General features: G+C 39.6%; 1 protein-coding gene across 2 annotated transcripts in view; it reads left to right on the top strand.

Moving 5' to 3' along the window:
- The window catches only part of HACL1 (2-hydroxyacyl-CoA lyase 1), a 36,517-nt gene that overhangs the window by 16,450 nt on the left and 2,215 nt on the right, over positions 1–17,852 (top strand). For both annotated transcript variants that reach the window (XM_036267246.1, XM_036267245.1), the window contains 8 exons: positions 598–733; positions 5,657–5,762; positions 6,923–7,006; positions 8,959–9,060; positions 11,012–11,166; positions 11,591–11,749; positions 13,638–13,745; positions 16,329–16,515. In XM_036267246.1, the coding sequence (XP_036123139.1) occupies positions 598–733; positions 5,657–5,762; positions 6,923–7,006; positions 8,959–9,060; positions 11,012–11,166; positions 11,591–11,749; positions 13,638–13,745; positions 16,329–16,515 (1,037 nt within the window). The remainder of the gene's footprint in view (positions 1–597; positions 734–5,656; positions 5,763–6,922; positions 7,007–8,958; positions 9,061–11,011; positions 11,167–11,590; positions 11,750–13,637; positions 13,746–16,328; positions 16,516–17,852) is intronic.

Genomic DNA, 17,852 nt, shown 5'->3' with positions numbered 1-17,852 from the left:
AGCTGGTGGTGGGGAGCAATGTGTAAGGTTAGAGAGAGCCTTCCCTGGGAGGGCAAAGTTCTTTCTTGGCTACCTGGGCCTATGAGTGAAGATAGTATGTTCAGGGAATTGTGAGTAGTAATTCAGGAGAACGGGCAATTGAGAGCAGCAAGAGATGTGAGACACAACTTTTGTTTTGAGGGAGACATTCTTTAGAATAATTGAGAATATTATTGGAGGAGAAATTAGAACTATTGCTTTCTTTTTTTCTTAATCCTTACCCAAAGATATGTTTCTATTGATTTTAGAGAGAGAAGAAGGGGGGGGGCATCAATCAGCCACCTCCTATATGCGTTCTGACCGAGAATTGAGCCACGACTTTTCGGAGCATGGGATGACATTCCATCCAACTGAGCCACACCAGCCAGGGCAGAGCTATTGCTTTCTTAAACATTTTTAAATACCAAAGAGAGAAACTATAGTCATTTGGTTTGAGTTTACGTCCTGTATAAGCAGGAGAATATTTGAGAAGTTCTAAAAGCAATTTCACATGAACGGTTTTAAGGGTGAGTGTCTGGAGCTTAACTGACTTGTCCAATACATTTACATTTCTTATAGGTGCTGCTTATGCCCGTGCAGAGGAGGGACTCAGGAAATTGGTGGAGCAGTGTAAATTGCCATTTTTGCCCACCCCCATGGGAAAGGGTGTTATCCCTGACAATCATCCAAATTGTGTAGGTGCTGCCAGATCCAGGTGCGTAGCATTCCAGCTTTTAAATGCAATGGCTGGGCAGATTTAGGCTAATTTAAATTATTATGTAACTTTAATGAATCTAGAAGCTCTGAAAGAATCATATAATTTTAAGCACACCTGTTTCTTTTTAGACTTTTCAGCATTTCAAAGATGTTGTCCACTGGCTCCTGACGCTCATGGTGTCAGATGAGAAATTTACAGTCATTTAATTGTTGTTCCCCTATATGTAGTATGTTGTTTTTTCGTGGCTGCTGTCAAGATTTTTCTTTTTCTTTGGTTTTCAGCAGTTTGATTATGATGTGTCTGGATATGATTTTCTTCTAGTTTATCCTGTTTGGTGTTTTCTAATCTTCTAGAATCTGTACATTGGTGTCTTTCACCAAATTTGGAAAGATTTTGGTCATTATTTTTTCAAATATTTTTTTCTACACCAATCTCTTTTTCCTCTCTTAGAATAATACAAGTATTAGAAATGTTGATAATGTCTCATAGGTCCCTGAATCTGTTCAGTTCTTCTTTTTTAAAAGATGTTTTTATTGATTTTCTAGAGAGAGAGATAGAAACATCGATGTGAGAGAGAAACATTGATTGGCCGCCTCCTGCATGCCCCCCACTGGGGATCAGGCCCACAACCTGGGCATGTGCCCTGACCGGGAATGGAACCAGGACCTCTCAGTCCATGGGACAACACTCAATCCACTGAGCTACACTGGCTGGGCTGTTTGATTCTTTTTAGTCCTTTGGTCTCTTTTATATTTTTTATTTCTGCTGAAAACTTTTATCTTCCCATGTATTTCAAGAGCATTTTTGTTTACCTTATGGAACATAGTTATAATAGTTGCTTGAAAGTCTTTGTTTACCAATGCCAACATCTGGGTCATCATAGAATTAGCGTCTATTCATTATCTTTCCTTTTGAGAACTGGTCTCATTTTCCTGGTTCTTTGTGTATTAATTTTGGATTGTATCCTGGAATTTTGAATATCATGTTGTGAAATGCAGGTTATATTGAAATCTTTGTGTTATTTTTTTTAGCAAGCAGCTAGTGTGGTTATGTTCAGACTGCACGCTCTGGCCCCCTGTGGGCAGTAGTTCCAGGGTCACTTCAGTGACAAAGCCTTTGCTGTGGTCTGTCTGCACACGCACAGCCCAGGAGTGCCCCAGACATGTGCTGGTCACGTCCAGAATTAGGGATTTTTTTTCTCTCTAGGAAATTCGTCCCCCTCCCCTTCTGATTTCCAGGAGTCCCTTTTCCTGGCCGTGGCTGAGGCAAAGTGGCAGAAAGAAAGAACGATAAAAAACAAAGGGGATTGCCCCAAATGCTTCAGACGACGGGATTCATTTAGTTCTTCTTGCCTGAAAATTATGTTTTTCTTGGAATGTAGCTGCTTGGGAGCTACCATAATGCTGCTGTGCAACAGGGCTGCCCTCAGCATGGCTGGGAGAGCGAGAAAGGGAAAAAGAGAATTCTGAGCTTTCCCTGTGTTCTCCAGCTTGTTGAGGCCCGTTTTCCTGACCCTCTGGCCGCAGGACAGGATTTTGCTGCCCTCCAGTTCTGAAACTGGGGCTGCCCTGGGTCAAAGCCCGGAGATACGGAGGAGGGGAGACCTTGGAAACTCACCCCTTGTGTGGGCATGTTTGACTCCCCTCCCAATATACCTACTATTGTTTAGGTGTCAGAATCCTCAAGTAGTTGCTTTTCCTTTTTTGTTTTTTTTAGCCTCACCCAAGGACATTTTTCGATGTTTTGTTCAGATAGAGAGGGAGGGAGAGAGAGAGAGAGCGAAACTTCGATGTGAAAGGGACACATCAGGTGGTTGCCACCTGCATGACCCAACCGAGGCTGGGGACAAACTGCAACTGAGGTACGTGCCCTTAGCGGGAACCAAACCCGGGTCTCTCTGGACTGCAGGCCGACGCTCTAACCGCTGAGCCAAACCGGCCAGGGCAAGTTGCTTTTTCTATTCACGAATTTTCTGTTGTAGTCAGTGGGAGAGCGAGGCTGTAGTGGGCTGACCCAGTCTTGTCTAGCACTGGACGTCTCCTCTCTATAGATTTTTAAAACACACTTTTTGTTAAACTATATATATATTTTTTAATTTCTTGAAAATTATTATGAAATATTCTCAATATACAAATGAGAAGAGAGAATAATTTAATGAACATTTATATAACCACCACTCAATTTTATCAAATAAAACATAATATTAAGTAATATGTCATTGCTTTAGAGTTTTATTTATTTATTTTTGGTAATCCTCACCTAAGGATATTTTTTCATTGATTTTTTAAAATAGAATGGAAGGGGGTAGAGAGAGAGAAAGAGAAACATTGATGTGAGAGAGACACACACATAAATTGGTTACCTCCCACACAACCCCAAATGGGGCCAGAGATTGAACTTGCAACCCAGGTACATGCCCTTGACAGGGAATAAACTTTGGACTCTTCAGTCCAAGGGCCCATGCTCTAACTGCTGAACCAAACTGGCCAGGGCTAAGGCTTTATTTTTTTAAGAAACATAAAATTACAGGTTTACCTATAGTCCCCTTGCATAATCTACCTGATCCCATTCCTTCCCTCCCTCTCCACAATTTACCACCGTTATGCATTTGGTATTTTTCATGTTGTCATGCATGCACTGAAATTAATTTTGAAGATTTTTTAAAATGTAATGTTTGTGGTGCAATCTTTCATTGTTGCGTATCTGATGCTATCTTAATAGAGAATATCTTTTTTATATAAGTATACATAGTACAAAAATGAAATTAATTCTTACATTATGTTTTACTTAGGTTAAACAGAAATTTATCTTTGTTCCAGATGAATTTTAGGAAGATAATATATATTTTAAAATACATGATGGTGTTGTTGTTTTTTTTCCTAATTTTTAAAGTTGATTTTAGAGAGAGGGAGGAAGGGGGCAGAGAAGAGAGAGAGATAAACATGGATTTGTTGTTTTACTTATTTATGCACTCATTGGTTGTTTCTTGTATGTGCCCTGACCAGGAATCGAACCTGCAACCTTGGTTATATCAGGATGACGCTCGTAACCAACTGAGCTACCTGGCCAGGGCAAGAAGATAATATTAATGACATTAATTGTGTTAAAAAGATTATAAGGAGCTATAATTAATTGAATCAACAATTTCAAGGGTTTTAGGGTATTTATGAGCAAATCTTCCACTTGTAGTTTGTTTTTTTGTTTTTTTTTTATCCTCACCCAAGGACATTTTTCCATTTCTTGTTCAGATAGGGCGGGAGGGAGAGAGAGGAAGAGAGAGAGAGAAACATCGATGTGAAAGGGACACATCGCGTGGCTGCCACACACACAACCCATCCAGGGACGGGGACAAACTGCAATCGAGATACGTGCCCTGCCCTGGCCGGTTTGGCTCAGCGGTTAGAGCGTCCGCCTGCGGTCCGGAGGGGCCCGGGTTCGGTTCCCGCTAAGGGCATGTACCTCGGTTGCAGTTTGTCCCCGGCCCTGGTTGGTCGTGCGGGTGGCAGCCCCTCGATGTGTCCCTTTCACATCGATGTTTCCCTCTCTCTCTCTTCCTCTCTCTCCCTCCCACTCTGTCTGTACAAAAAATGGAAAAATGTCCTCGGATGAGGATTAAAAAAAAAAGAAAAAAAGAGATACGTGCCCTTAGCGGGAACCGAACCCGGGTCTCTCTGTACCACAGGCCGACGCTCCAACCACTGAGCCAAACCGGCCAGGGCCTACTTGTAGTTTTTATCTGTATGTTAAATTGGGTCCACAGGACCAGTACAGTATGAGTATATACTTGAAATGATAACTGAATTTCTGTGAAAAATAGCCTGTACTACTCAAGACAAAGGCAAAAAACAAAACAAAACAAAAAACCCAGATCCTCTATGGCAAATGATAGGAAAAAAGGGAAAGATGCAGAAAAACGAGAAGTTAAAAAAATAAAACAACCCACAGCAATTATGATTATAAATTCTCCTGGGAAAAGGCAGAGACATTGAGATTGAATCACTAATAATAACTGTTTCACACATTATAAGAACCACATCTAAACAAAATACAAACAAGCAAAGATGTATGAGGTAAACAGAAAGAAAGCAAGGGTGCTATGTTAATGTCAGTGTAGATCTCAAAATAAAAATAATTTTAAAATTAGAAGTTATATTGACAAAAATATTAAGGTTTATAAAATAAAACTATTGGAAATATATTTGGTATATTTTTTAAAGCAAGTCAGGAATGTGAATCAGTCATCTTAAAAATATATGCTTCTAGGAATCAGTATGAAGTGTCTATTAAGATTTAACCATAAAGATGTGCAACCCAGTACTATTAATAACAAAGAAATATCTAGCAATCGAGAAAGGTTTAATAAATATAATACATGTGTTCAGCAAAACATGTAGCCTTTAATTGTATTTAAGAACTTAATGACAAAGGAAAACATTTATATAAGCAAAAGTGCATGAGACAGTATTACATAAGCTCAATTATGTAGAAGTATACTTCCATAGAAAAAACAGATTAGATGAAAATAATGCCAGGATATTAATAACAGTTTATAAGTTTTTAGTATTATTGGATGCTTTTAGTTTTTTCTTTATACTTTTCCTGCTTTTTCTAAATTATCTACAATGGACTTGTATTAATTTTTCTAATGATAAATAAGTAATAAATGAAATAGAGTATAGGTACAGTCCTATGGTAATATTTTTCTACTTATTTCATCTTCTTTATTACTATTTAAATAAAATGGCATCATACAGTATTTTAGATTGAAAGATCAAATTTACCATAGTAGCTGATTCTGAAGACTAATGTAAGTTCCAAATTATTTAGAGCTTTCCAAATACTTTAGAAATTAATTTTACAATAATTCGAATAAGAAATATAGATATACTTTTTGTTATATCAGATTTTTCTTTTTAATAGGGCTTTGCAGTTTGCTGATGTAATCGTGTTATTTGGTGCCAGATTAAATTGGATATTGCATTTTGGAGTGCCTCCAAGATATCAGCCAGATGTAAAGTTTATCCAGGTACTCAGGGACAAGAGATTTAAAATCAGAGCTATCTGTAGTTGATTGTTCTTCCTCTCAGCCATTATTAGCTCCGCTTTGTTTTTGGCTTTTATAAAGAACTATTTCTCTTTTTACAAAAGTTGAATATTATAACTTGTCTACCATAATTACAGGTACCAAAGCAAGCTACCTTTTCAAGCCTAGAAACAATTACCACTTTAATTCTAACCAGAAAACCTTTCAAAATCAAGTTTTAAATAGTTTGAAAAACATAATTGGCCTCTTCTTCCTAGTTCAAGTAGATAAAAAGGTAGACAAAAGAGATGGAAGTAGGATGGTAGATTAGAACAAAATATTCAGCAGTGTTAGGGATTGCGTTGCTCTTTCAGATACCCATACTTTCAACAACGTTGCTTTTACCTATGTCATTAAACAGTGATTCCTAAAATGGGCTTCCTGGACCAGCAGCACCAGCCCTGTCTGGGAAGCCTGTTAGAAATGCCCATTTTGGGGCCCCATCCCAGACCTATTGAGGTCAGAAGCTCTAAGGTGAAATCTTGCAGTCTATAGTTTAACAAGCCTACCAGGTGATTCTGATATATGCTAAAATTTGAGAACTGCTCTAAGTAGAAATTCCAATGTAATTAAGTAGAACTTTATTATTGATTAGATTCTGAACTGTAATTGATCAACTCAAATGTATTCCTGTGGAAATAATGGAACAATACCAACATTCTACAGAGCAGAATTGAGGGAAGATGATGAGGTTTCTATAATAGCTATGATACTCATAGTTTCATGGATTTTTACTTTTATTAAGGAACATTTTGAACATAAAATCTTCTTTGTCATGTTATGCACAGGGGTGGGCAAAAGTAGATTTACAGTTTATAAGGAAAACCATGCAGGTTATGATTATTACAGTGATTTTATTAATTCAAAAGAATGTCACAGTGGCACAGTGCACAGAGGTACAATCTCATAAGTGTTCAAATTACTGGTCTTCATTATTTACACATTCCTGTAGTCTACTTGCTACACGCAAGCACTCTTTGGCACAGAGTTCTCACCTACTTTAGCCCACCCCTGTATACATAGTTCATTTATTCAGCCTTAATTGACTTCTTAAGGAATTTAAGAATAAACATGGCCTACTCTTCAGTCTTGTCTCTTTTTAGGTTGATATCTGTGCAGAAGAACTGGGGAATAATGTAAGACCTGCTGTGACCTTGCTTGGAGACATAAATGCTGTCACTAAACAGGTAAGAGCTTTTGCCTGGGTTTTAATTTATGTGGATTGGTCTTTAGAGAATAGTCAGTCCTTTAAAATGTTTAAATCTCGATTTTTCTTGATGACAGGTCTGATAATATCTATTTTAAACAAAATTTATAATGGAAGATTTCTTTTTCTTTTCTTAATTACCATTTGCATTCAATAATATTTTGTATTACTTTCAGGTTTACAGCATAGTGGTTAGACAATCACATACTTTACAGTGTGTTCCCCTGATATTTTCGGTACCCACCTGGCACCATACATAATTAGCAGTATTATTGACTATATTTCCTATGCTGTACTTTTACATCCCCACGACTGTTTTGTAGCTACCAATGTGTACTTCTCAATTCCTTCACCTTTTTCACCCAGCCTCCCAACACCCTCCCCTCTGGCAACCATCATTCTGTTCTCTGTATCTATGAGTCTGTTTCTGTTTTGTTTGTTTGTTTATATTGTTCTTTAGATTCTACATATCTTTCTCTGACTGACTTATTTCACTTAGCCTAATACCCTGTAAGTCCATCCATGCTATTGCAAATGGTTAGATTTTGTTCATTTTTTTTTATCACCATTTATCCCCCCATGCCCTCTATCTACCCACCTACCCCTCAGCAGTCAAGATTTTGTTCCTTTTTTTTTAGCCCAGTAATATCCCATTGTATATATGTGCAACAGCTTTTTTTTATCCACTTGTCTATTTTTAGGCACTTGGTTGCTTTCATATCTTGGCTATTGTAAATAATGCTGCAGTGAACTTAGGGGTGCATATATTCTTTCAAATTAGTGTTTGGGGCTTTTTCGGATGTATACCTAGAAGTAGAATCTCTGGATCATATGTAGTTAACATTTTTAATTTTTTGAAGAACCTAATGGAAAGCTATCCTTGAATATAACGTTGGAACTCGGTAAATCCAACTTTCTTGTGTATAGATCAATTTTGTGAGTAAGTTTAGCATTTTTGGAAGGTGATTGAAAATTTAAAGGCATTTAGTAGACAGTCATTTATTAAGTAGGATTTAGCTATCTGAAAAATTATAATACAGTTTCCAGAGGCACTAAACTTAGTTAAGAAGTGTCTGTATGTACTGGAAAATCTAACTTAGCACTTCTTTAGGCAATAAAGAGATTTTTTTTTTTACTCTTCAAAACTGTAATCAACCCAACCAGTGTGGCTCAGTGGTTGAGCATCAACCCATGCACCAAGAGGCTGCCAGTTCGATTTCCCTTCAGGGCACATGCCCAGGTTGTGGGCCCAGTCCCCAGTGGGGGACATGCAGGAGGCAGCCAATCAATATTCTCTCTCATCGATATTTCTCTTTCTCTCCCTCTCCCTTCCTCTCTTTCTAACATCAATAAAAGAAAAAAAAAAGATACTAAAAAACTGTAATCAGTGACTTGTTCAGATTCTTATTATTTGTACCTAATTTATACATTCCCTGTGACAGGAGATAAAGTGTAGTCACATTTATCACTTGGTTTTTGGATACATATCGATATTGTTATGATTGTACAATATCAGGATGCAATCCCCAAACACATAGTAAAGCACTCTGGAGCATTTGGTCTGGATCATGGGAATCCCTAGGTTTTGGGCTGTCAGCCTTCCTCTAAGGGTTCTGTGGAGGGGGTCGTTTTCCTTCTAGAGCCAAAGATCCGCGGAGGGCTTGTAGCCCCAGCCAGTGGAGTGGGGGTAGGTGACACTTCACTACGCCTGTGGGAATCCTAACATCTGGCAGAAATCTACACTGACCCAACAAAAGCCTTCCTGTCTCCTGCATTCTTCTATCAGTTGTTTGCTGCCTAGAGGAAAAACAGAGTATGAGTGATGTGAAAACCAGGACAGGGAAGCAGCATTGTCTTTAAGAAGAGATGATACCATTAATATGATTTACGCTTATTTTCAAGAAGGAAAGCAAACGTCTGTGGTTTTTTTAGCTTTTAGAGCAGTTTGACAAAACACAGTGGCAGTATCCTCCAGAAAGCAGCTGGTGGAAAAATCTGAGAGAAAAAATGAAGAGCAACGAAGCTGCATCCAAGGTAACGCTGGACCCACCGCACTCGGGGTTTCAGGCACCGGCTCAGGCTGGCACACGCAGTGTGTGCACGCCCAGAGGGCACCATGCTGGGCGGGACCTGTAGTGCAACTCCGGGCTCCCTGGGGAAGAGGGGCGAAGGGCACAACTCTAAAAAAAATCAAAAACTTTCTAAAACATTAAGATAGGAACCTCATAAAGTGGTGGCAAAGTCTTTCACAGTATATACACATCCCAGTAAGTGTGGCACTACCTGGAAAAAGACCTGGAGTTTCCTGTGTGAGTGGGCATTGGAAGGGTCACCGCTTGTGAGTTACGGTGTGGAAGGTGGCCAAGCTGACCTCGGACAGAAAGTTGTAAGAGCCTTTGTGGGCAGGTGTGGCTGCTGTCTTCAGTTTTACCTTAATACCTAATTACAGTTAAGGTCTTTTGGAGCCTTAAATCCTGGGGCATGTTGGGGTATGTTTTTCTATCTTTAAGATATTAAGTCCTTTGAGGCATGCATTTATAATAGATAGGTGTTTCATCAAAATTGAAATTTTAATCTAATGTACAGTCTTTTGTCCTTTTTTTTTTAACAAAAAATTTCAGCTTTATTGAGGTATGATTGACATATAAAATTGTAAGATATTTAAAGGTACATCATGGTGATTTAATATACATACACGTTATGAAAGGATTTCCCCCCTCTAGTTAAGTAATACATCCGCACCTCACATTTATCTTTTTTTGGTGAGAACATTTATAGCCTCCTATTTCAATTTGTTTCTACTGGAAAATCTTTTGTGGCTTCCTTGTCTGCACTCGTGGCTTTGCCTGATAGCCGAAGGCTTTGGAAATGGAGCTGTCCATGACTAGCACTAAAACGAGCCACTTCGGCAGGGTTTGGAGTTTCTGTTCCAAGTCTTTGCATATAGGTCGTGCTTTCTCTTTGTGAGAAAGGTTGTTCCTGAGTTTTTTCACTGTTTTGTGTATTTCTCTGCATCTTGGTTCAGCTTGGTCTAGTTTTCTGTGTTCATGTAGGATATCTCACTGATAGAGTCAAACACGAGCAAATATGAAATTTCAGTTATGCTCATATTGCTTCCTAATATAGCAGCCATCTCATTTGCAAAACAAGCAAAACTGAATCTACATGATTCTTTCATTTGAATTTTAATCAGTGACTGTTTGTCCTGTCAAGGGCCAGTGTCACTTCTCTTTCCTTAATGGCATCATGATGAATTCCTTCTTTTCCCCAGAATCACCTGAGGTTAAGGTGGAAGGAAGTTGCCTCTCTTCTCTGGTGCAGGAGTGTAGGAGGGTCCCTCATCCATCTTGGGTATAGTCTCCAGTGGACCAAAGTAGCACAGGTGAAGAGGCAGAGCTGGGACCAAGTGGGACTATTGCCACGGAAGCCCCGCATGGCTTTCTGTCCGCCTAGAGACTCCTTAGAATAGTGGGTGAAGCATACCCCCTTTTCTCTCTAGTGCTTGTGAGGAAGAACCAGATTTTTCTAAAATCCTGACTTCATTTTTATTTGAGTTTAGGGTCATATTTCAGATAAAAATAGTCCAGAATAAAATTTTCACTTTTTCTAAGGCTGGATTTCCCTAAAAGTGCTCAACTAGGACTGTTTAGTTTTGTTTAACCCAGTGTTTCCAGTTACCTATACTATTGGACTTCTCAGTCTTTTATGTGTTAATGTGCATTGTGGCTGTCCAGGAAGAGGGAGGTTCCCTGGCGTATTTGATTGTGTCCCACACTGGGACTAGGAGACCCATTTTTCTTAGCATGTCCACCGGGACTGTTCATAGATGAATAAGCTTCTCAGAGTAGCCACTGGTGGCATTTGGGAACCTTGTAGCTTGCCATTGTTAACCTGTTTGCAAATAAGTTTGATAGTAGCTTATTGACAGTGTGTATTTTCATTATATCTCAGTCTAATTTGGTTATATTTCCCTCTAATATTTTAGGAATTAGCTTCCCAAAACTCCCTGCCTATGAATTATTACACAGTGTTCTACCACGTTCAAGAACAGCTGCCCAGAGATTGTATTGTGGTAAGTGAAGGAGCAAATACTATGGATATCGGACGCACGGTGCTTCAGAACTGCCTTCCTCGGCACAGGTAAAGCTTCCAGAAAGAAATGGTAGTGAATCAGAATGTGTTCAGTTTGAAAGTTCAATAGTGCAGATTAATAAAACATTTGAGGATTATTCATGTCCAGTGTATAAGGACATAGTTTGTAAGAGTATTCCTAAGCAAGGTTGTAGAGTTTTCACGCTTGGTATGTCCTCAAGATCATGTGGTAATTTATGCGGTCAGTGTTCTAAGGATATATTCAGTCTTTTGAGCAATCACGGGTGACTTTTTCCTCTCATTCTGCTTATCTCTGACAAATTAGTTCCTCATAGTCTAAAACTTCATATTAAAGAGAATGTTTTTACTGTTCTCTGTTTCCATGAACCATGTGCGTGTGTCTAGATTTATGCCGACCCCGCCATCTGTGACGTGCCCCAGAGGCTTTCATTTTAACTTGATTCTCCAACAGGCTTGACGCTGGTACGTTTGGAACAATGGGCGTCGGTCTGGGATTTGCCATTGCAGCTGCCATAGTGGCTAAAGATAGAAACCCGGGGCAGCGGGTCATCTGTGTGGAAGGAGACAGTGCATTTGGGTTTTCTGGCATGGAAGTGGAGACCATCTGCAGGTAAACAGCATCCCGAGGCAGAGCATTTCTCTCTCCAAAATATGAAAAGTTATACAACAGACCGCTTGCCTACCAAATGATGATCAAGCATCGATCATATGTCAGGTGCCCTGTGCACAGCACTGTGCAGGTGCCTGTACAAATAACCCCAGGGTCTTCTCATCCAGGACAGCATGCTCATGACCTCTCTACTTACTGCCTGCCAAAATCCGGCAAGCGATGGGGAGTGGTTTTGAGGTCACTGAAAAAAAGTTCTGTCTGAGAAAATCTTGTTTTCTGCAAGGAGACAGCAGAGCTTGGTGCTTAAGAGCATGGCTTCTGGGTCAGGTGGCCTGAATTTCAATACTGGCCTGACCACTGCAGAGCAAAGTGACTTGGAGTTTAGTCACTTAACCAAGCTTCAGTCTCCTCTACAATAGGAACAGGAAGAGTAACAATTCCTACCTTCGAGGCCAGTTGTGAGGAACAGATGAGATGATCCAGGTAAAGCTCAGTGAAGTGAGCTCTTCAGATTATTTTTATAGTTGTGGGGACTCATGGGGAAACTCCTAAGTTGTAGATCCTTCTATAGAAGTATGGAGATGATTTCCCCCCAGTTATTTAAACTAGGAAAACAATTCTGTAAATCATGTTTTGGGACTTTAAAAGTGTTGGTGTATAAATTTTTTCAGATCAGAGGGAAAGTATGTGCCTGTTAGAGTATCTGTATTGGCAGCTAAGTAACATACACCTGAAAGATGATTTTTGGGGAAGTCAACCTTCTAGAGAGAGAAGTAAAGCCATTCCCTTGAGCCTGTAGTTACCATAGTTCTGTTACACAACAGTGTGCAGTATAGTTTGTTTTTACACCTGATCTCAGAAACAATGTCTGTAGAAAATAAAGCCCATATTCTTTTGTCAGTCATCAATAAAGTTTAATCAGCCTTTTTTTGTTGTTGTTGTCTTTATCATACTGTTTAGCACATTGTTAAATACTCTCTTTTTCTCTAATTATTACCCCATGTAATGTTTTTTCAATCAGGGGTGAAGTGGTTTGAGAGGAGAGCATGTACGCTAGTCACCTGTGTACTTCCCACAGCATCTAGCAAATCCTGGCCATCTAGGGGAATTCAATAAACAGAAAGATACTTCCCACAGCATCTAGCAAATGCTGGCCATCTAGGGGGATTCAGTAAACAGAAAGATACTTCCCACAGCATCTAGCAAATGCTGGCCATCTAGGGGGATTCAGTAAACAGAAAGATACCTTTCAAACAGTACTCCTGACACCACCTGGAAGTGGTGCTTCCAAGGTGTCAAGTATGGAAGGTGTCATTCTTATCAACACCTGGGTCTGTGAAAACCAAGGTTCAGAAAAGCTCAGTGATCGCCCAAGGTCCATAGTTGGCCAAGGTTCCTAGCTGCATAGCTGTTGAACCAGGTCTGTCAGCCCCTAGTCTCGCATTCTTTCTGCTGCTGCATGATGTTTCTATTAATGTTTGATATTCTTTCATTAGGATAACAAATGCTTAATTTTTAGTTTTGCCCTGATATTTCAAAAAAATTTTATGGAAAACTGTCCCTTTTAAAGTTAAACATTAAGCCTGGCCGGTGAGGCTCAGTGGTTGAGCATCGACCCGTGCACCAAGAGGTCGCCAGTTCGATTCTTGGTCAGGGCACATGCCCAGGTTGTGGGCCAAATCCCCAGTGGAGGGCATACAGGAGGTGACCAATCGATGTTCTCTCATAGATGTTTCTATCTCTCTATCCCTCTCCCTTCCTCTCTCTCTAAAATCAATAAAGAAAAAAAAATTAAAAAGATAAAAATAAAGTTAAACATTCAGCTCGAAGAAAAGAAATTACTTTAGAATGAAGAACTACTTTCTGTATATTTTGCTGTTAATTTTAGGTACAACTTGCCAATTGTACTTTTGGTGGTGAACAATAATGGAATTTACCAAGGTGTTGATAAAGATTCTTGGAAGGAAATGCTAAAGTTTGGAGATGCGACGGCTGTGTAAGTAGCCCAGAACAAAGTATACTTACTTTCTCTCATCTATTTTAATCTTTTTTACAAGTCTGCTGTGTTGGAATGTGCTTCCAGGGTGAGAGTATTGCTTGTTTACGTTGCCAGCCCCTCCAAAGGGCGGGGACCCCGTCTGCATGGTTCCTCATTGCATAGACATCAGTGATTGGGCACGTCAATAAACAGTTTATGATCAGGGAGCCACTGAAGACTCAGACTAATGAGTTTGATGTCTAAGCCTTGTTAATGAAAGGGCTTATTGCACAGTGCTCCCAGTATACCATGTGGAAATATGGTTGTTTACATCCAGAGGTCTTTCTTCCTTTTACCACTTAAGCGGAGTCTTGATCATCTGATGGCAGAGCCAATTTAAGACAGCACAGTAGCTGGCTGTGGGCTGTGAGAGAGATATGACTTTGTTGGTCAGCCTGGGACGGTGGGGCAGGGTCTGGGCATGTTTGCTTATGCCTCACTAACTTCATTTGTTGCTTTGTTGTTTGCTGTTTTGCAGTAACCATTCCTTTTATCCTTTTTTTGGGGGATTCATAATAGTTGATCGTTAGCCTGTGCTGTTTAGTGTAGTAGCCACTAGCCACATGTGGCTGTTTAAGTTAAATTAAAATTTTAGTTCTAGCCCTGGCCGGTGTGGCTCAGCGGGTGGAGCGTTGGCCTGTGGTCCAGAGAGACCCGGGTTCAGTTCCCACTAAGGACATGTACCTTGGTTGCAGTTTGTCCCCAGCCCTGGTTGGGTCGTGCAGGTGGCAGCCACTCAATGTGTCCCTTTCACGTCGATGTTTCTCTCTCTCTCTCCTTCCCACTCTATCTGAACAAAAAATGGAAAAATGTCCTCAGGTGAGGATAAAAAAAAAAAAAATTAGTTCTAGAGAGCTCAGATATAAACCCTCACTAATATGATCAGTTAGCCTACAACAAAGGAGGCAAGAATATACAATGGGGAAATGACAGTCTCTTTAATGAATGACGTTGGGAAAATTGGACCACTTTTTTACACCACATACAAAAATAAACTCAATGGATTAAGGATATAAATGTAAGACCTGAAACTATAAAACTCCTAGAAGAAAATATGGGTAGTAAACTCTTTGACATTGGTCTTAGCAATACCGTTTTGGATATGTCACCCTGGGCAAGGGCAACAAAAGCAAAAAGGAACAAATGGGACTGCATCAAACTAAACATCCTCTGCATAGCAAAGGAAACCAGCAAAATGAAAGACAGCCTACTGTATGGGAGAAAATATTTGCAAAGTTTTAATATTCAAAATATGTAAGGAAAACATACAGTTCAATATAAATAAAACAAACAATCGATTAAAAAATAAGAAGAGGACCTGAATAGTCAATTCTCCAAAGGTCATACAGATGGCCAACAGATTTATGAAAAGGTGCTCAACATCACTAATCATTAGAGAAATGCAAATTAAAACCACAATGAGATATCACGTCAAACCTGTCAGAATGGCTGTTATCAAAAAGTCAACAGAAAAATTGTGTTGATGCAGAGAAAAGGAAACCCTCATGCATTGTTGGTGGGATTTTAAATTGGTACAGCCACTATGGAAAACAGTATGGAGGTTCCTCCAAAAAATGAAATATAGAACTACCTTATGACCCAGCAATTTCATATCTGGGTATTTATCATAAGAAAAACCAACAATTTAAAAAGATATATGCACCTCATGTTCATTGCAGCATTATTTACAATAGCCAAGATAGGGAAGCAGCCTAGGTGTTCATTGATAGATGAATGGATAAAGAAGATGTCATACACACACACACACACTGGAATGTTACTCAGCAATAAAAAGGAATACAATCTTGCCATTTGCAACAACATTGATGGACCTAGGGGCTATCATGCTATGTAGAATAAGTCAGAGGCAAATATGTGATTTTACTTATATGTGGAATCTAAAAAAACTAACAAAACAGAAACAGATTCATAGATACAAAGAACACACTGACTGCAGAGGGGAGGGGAAGAAGAGGATAGTTAAAAAAGGTGACTAAGAGGTACAGACTTCCAGTTATAAAATATTTATTTTATAATTAATATTATATGTATTTATTATTTATAGCCACTGGGATATATAGCACAGAGGCTACAATCAGAAATATTGTAATAGCTTTGCAATGATAGATGGTTAATAGACATACCATGGTAATCACATCATACAGTATGTAAATGTCAAATCACTATGTTATGTACCTGAAACTAATATAATATTGTATGTTAACTTTAATTTAAAAATTTTAAAAACAACTAAACTAACAAAAATTTAGTTTCTTATTTTAGCAGTCTAGTGCTCACAGCTACAGGTTGCTAGTGGCTATGATATTGGATAGCACAGATATAACACTTTTCCATCATCAAAAAGTTATACTTGGCTTTGCTGTATAAACAATACCAAATATATGGACAGTTTGGTGTACTGGCATCTCAGTTTAAGTGTTGGATATAAAAGTTGCCTTTCAGTTTAGCCTAAAACTTTCTACAGACTGTGTCAGAATGATAAGATGTTTTTTTCTGTTTACTTGCGACCTCCTTTCTCAGGGCCCCTCCAGTGTGTCTTCTGCCGAATTCACATTACGAGCAGGTCATGACTGCATTTGGAGGCACAGGGTATTTTGTGCAAACACAAGAAGAACTCCAGAAATCCCTGAGGCAAAGCTTGGCGGACACAACCAAACCCTCCCTTCTCAACATCATGATTGAGCCGCAGGCCACGCGGAAAGCCCAGGTACATGAGATTCTAGGACACCCTGTTCAGAGCGTTCTCTGAACCAGTCTGAGTCTGGCCGTATCATTTGTTCAATGAACATTTGTCGAGATATGTGTTAGGTGGGTGCGAAGAATAGCGTGGTGAGCAAAGCCGGGCTCAGCCTCATGTCAGGGAGCTAACAGTACCGTAGGGGAGAGGGACAGTCCAGTCGCCTCATGACTGACTGCACCAGGACGGAGCAAGGCAGTGTCTCCGAAGGAAAGGAACTCAGTTCGGAGTGAACGCTAGCAGAGGAATCTGGATATGGTGAGCACAGGGAAGGCTTCTCAGAGGACGTGATGCTCACACTGAGATCCAAAGGATGGATAGGGAAGGACTCGTCAGAGAGGGGGAAAGAGGTGTGTCGAGGCTCTGCGGCAGGGGAGCTCGGCAAGCTCGAGGGACCGGCGAAGGCAGAGTGGCTGGCGGGAAGGGTGTAGGAAGCACCGCGGGAGGTGAGACTGCGGTGATCTGTGCAGGTCCATTCCAGGTGAGCTCTGAAGCAGTGTGCAGCGTGAACCTCTCTACCCCGATCACATTGCTCTCCATACTGAACTCTGTACTCTGATCCCGGTGCGGCCACTTGCCCGCTCTCACGTGCCTGTCCTCCGTGCCAGCACACCGCGTCTTAGCCATTGTTCCAAGTAGCTTTGTACTCGGCTCTTTGTACATATGCCTGCCCTGAGATCTTTTTATTTTTTGAACAAGACAGTGGGAAAATAGGCAAATGGACACTTGGACCAGCAGTGAAATGAAAATAAACTAATTTTAATTCTACTGAAAATTCTCTTTCTGTAAAAATGGATATCAGAGATTTTTGTCAAAAGGGACATATTGGAAATACAAAACAGTCAGAAAACAATCAGTAAAGCAGCAAATAGTACATTCCTATCAGTAATGACTTTTAATGTAAACAGACTAAATATCTAATCAAAAGACATAGAGTACATGAACAGATTAAAAAAAAAAAAAGACAGCTCTATATACTGCCTACAAGAGACTCATGTCACATGTAAGGACACATACAGAATGAAAGTGAAAAGATAAAAAAATATATTCCAAGCAAATGGAAACCAAAAGAAAGCTGGGGTAGCTATACTTGTATTAGACAAAATACACTTTAAAACAAATACTATAATAAAGACAAAGAAGGACATTACATAATGATAAAGGGGTCAGTCCAACAATAGAATATAGCATTTGTAAATATGCATCCAACATAGGAGAACCTAAATATATAAAGCAAATATTAACCTAAAGGGAGAAAAAGACAGCAATACAATAATAGTAGGGAACTCTAATACCCCACTTAGGTC

This window comes from Molossus molossus, unplaced genomic scaffold, assembly GCF_014108415.1.
Source record: "Molossus molossus isolate mMolMol1 unplaced genomic scaffold, mMolMol1.p scaffold_m16_p_18, whole genome shotgun sequence".
Classification (NCBI taxonomy): Eukaryota; Metazoa; Chordata; class Mammalia; order Chiroptera; family Molossidae; genus Molossus; species Molossus molossus.
The sequence above is the reverse complement of the archived record's forward strand: the minus strand, read 5'-3'. Positions and strand labels throughout refer to the sequence as shown.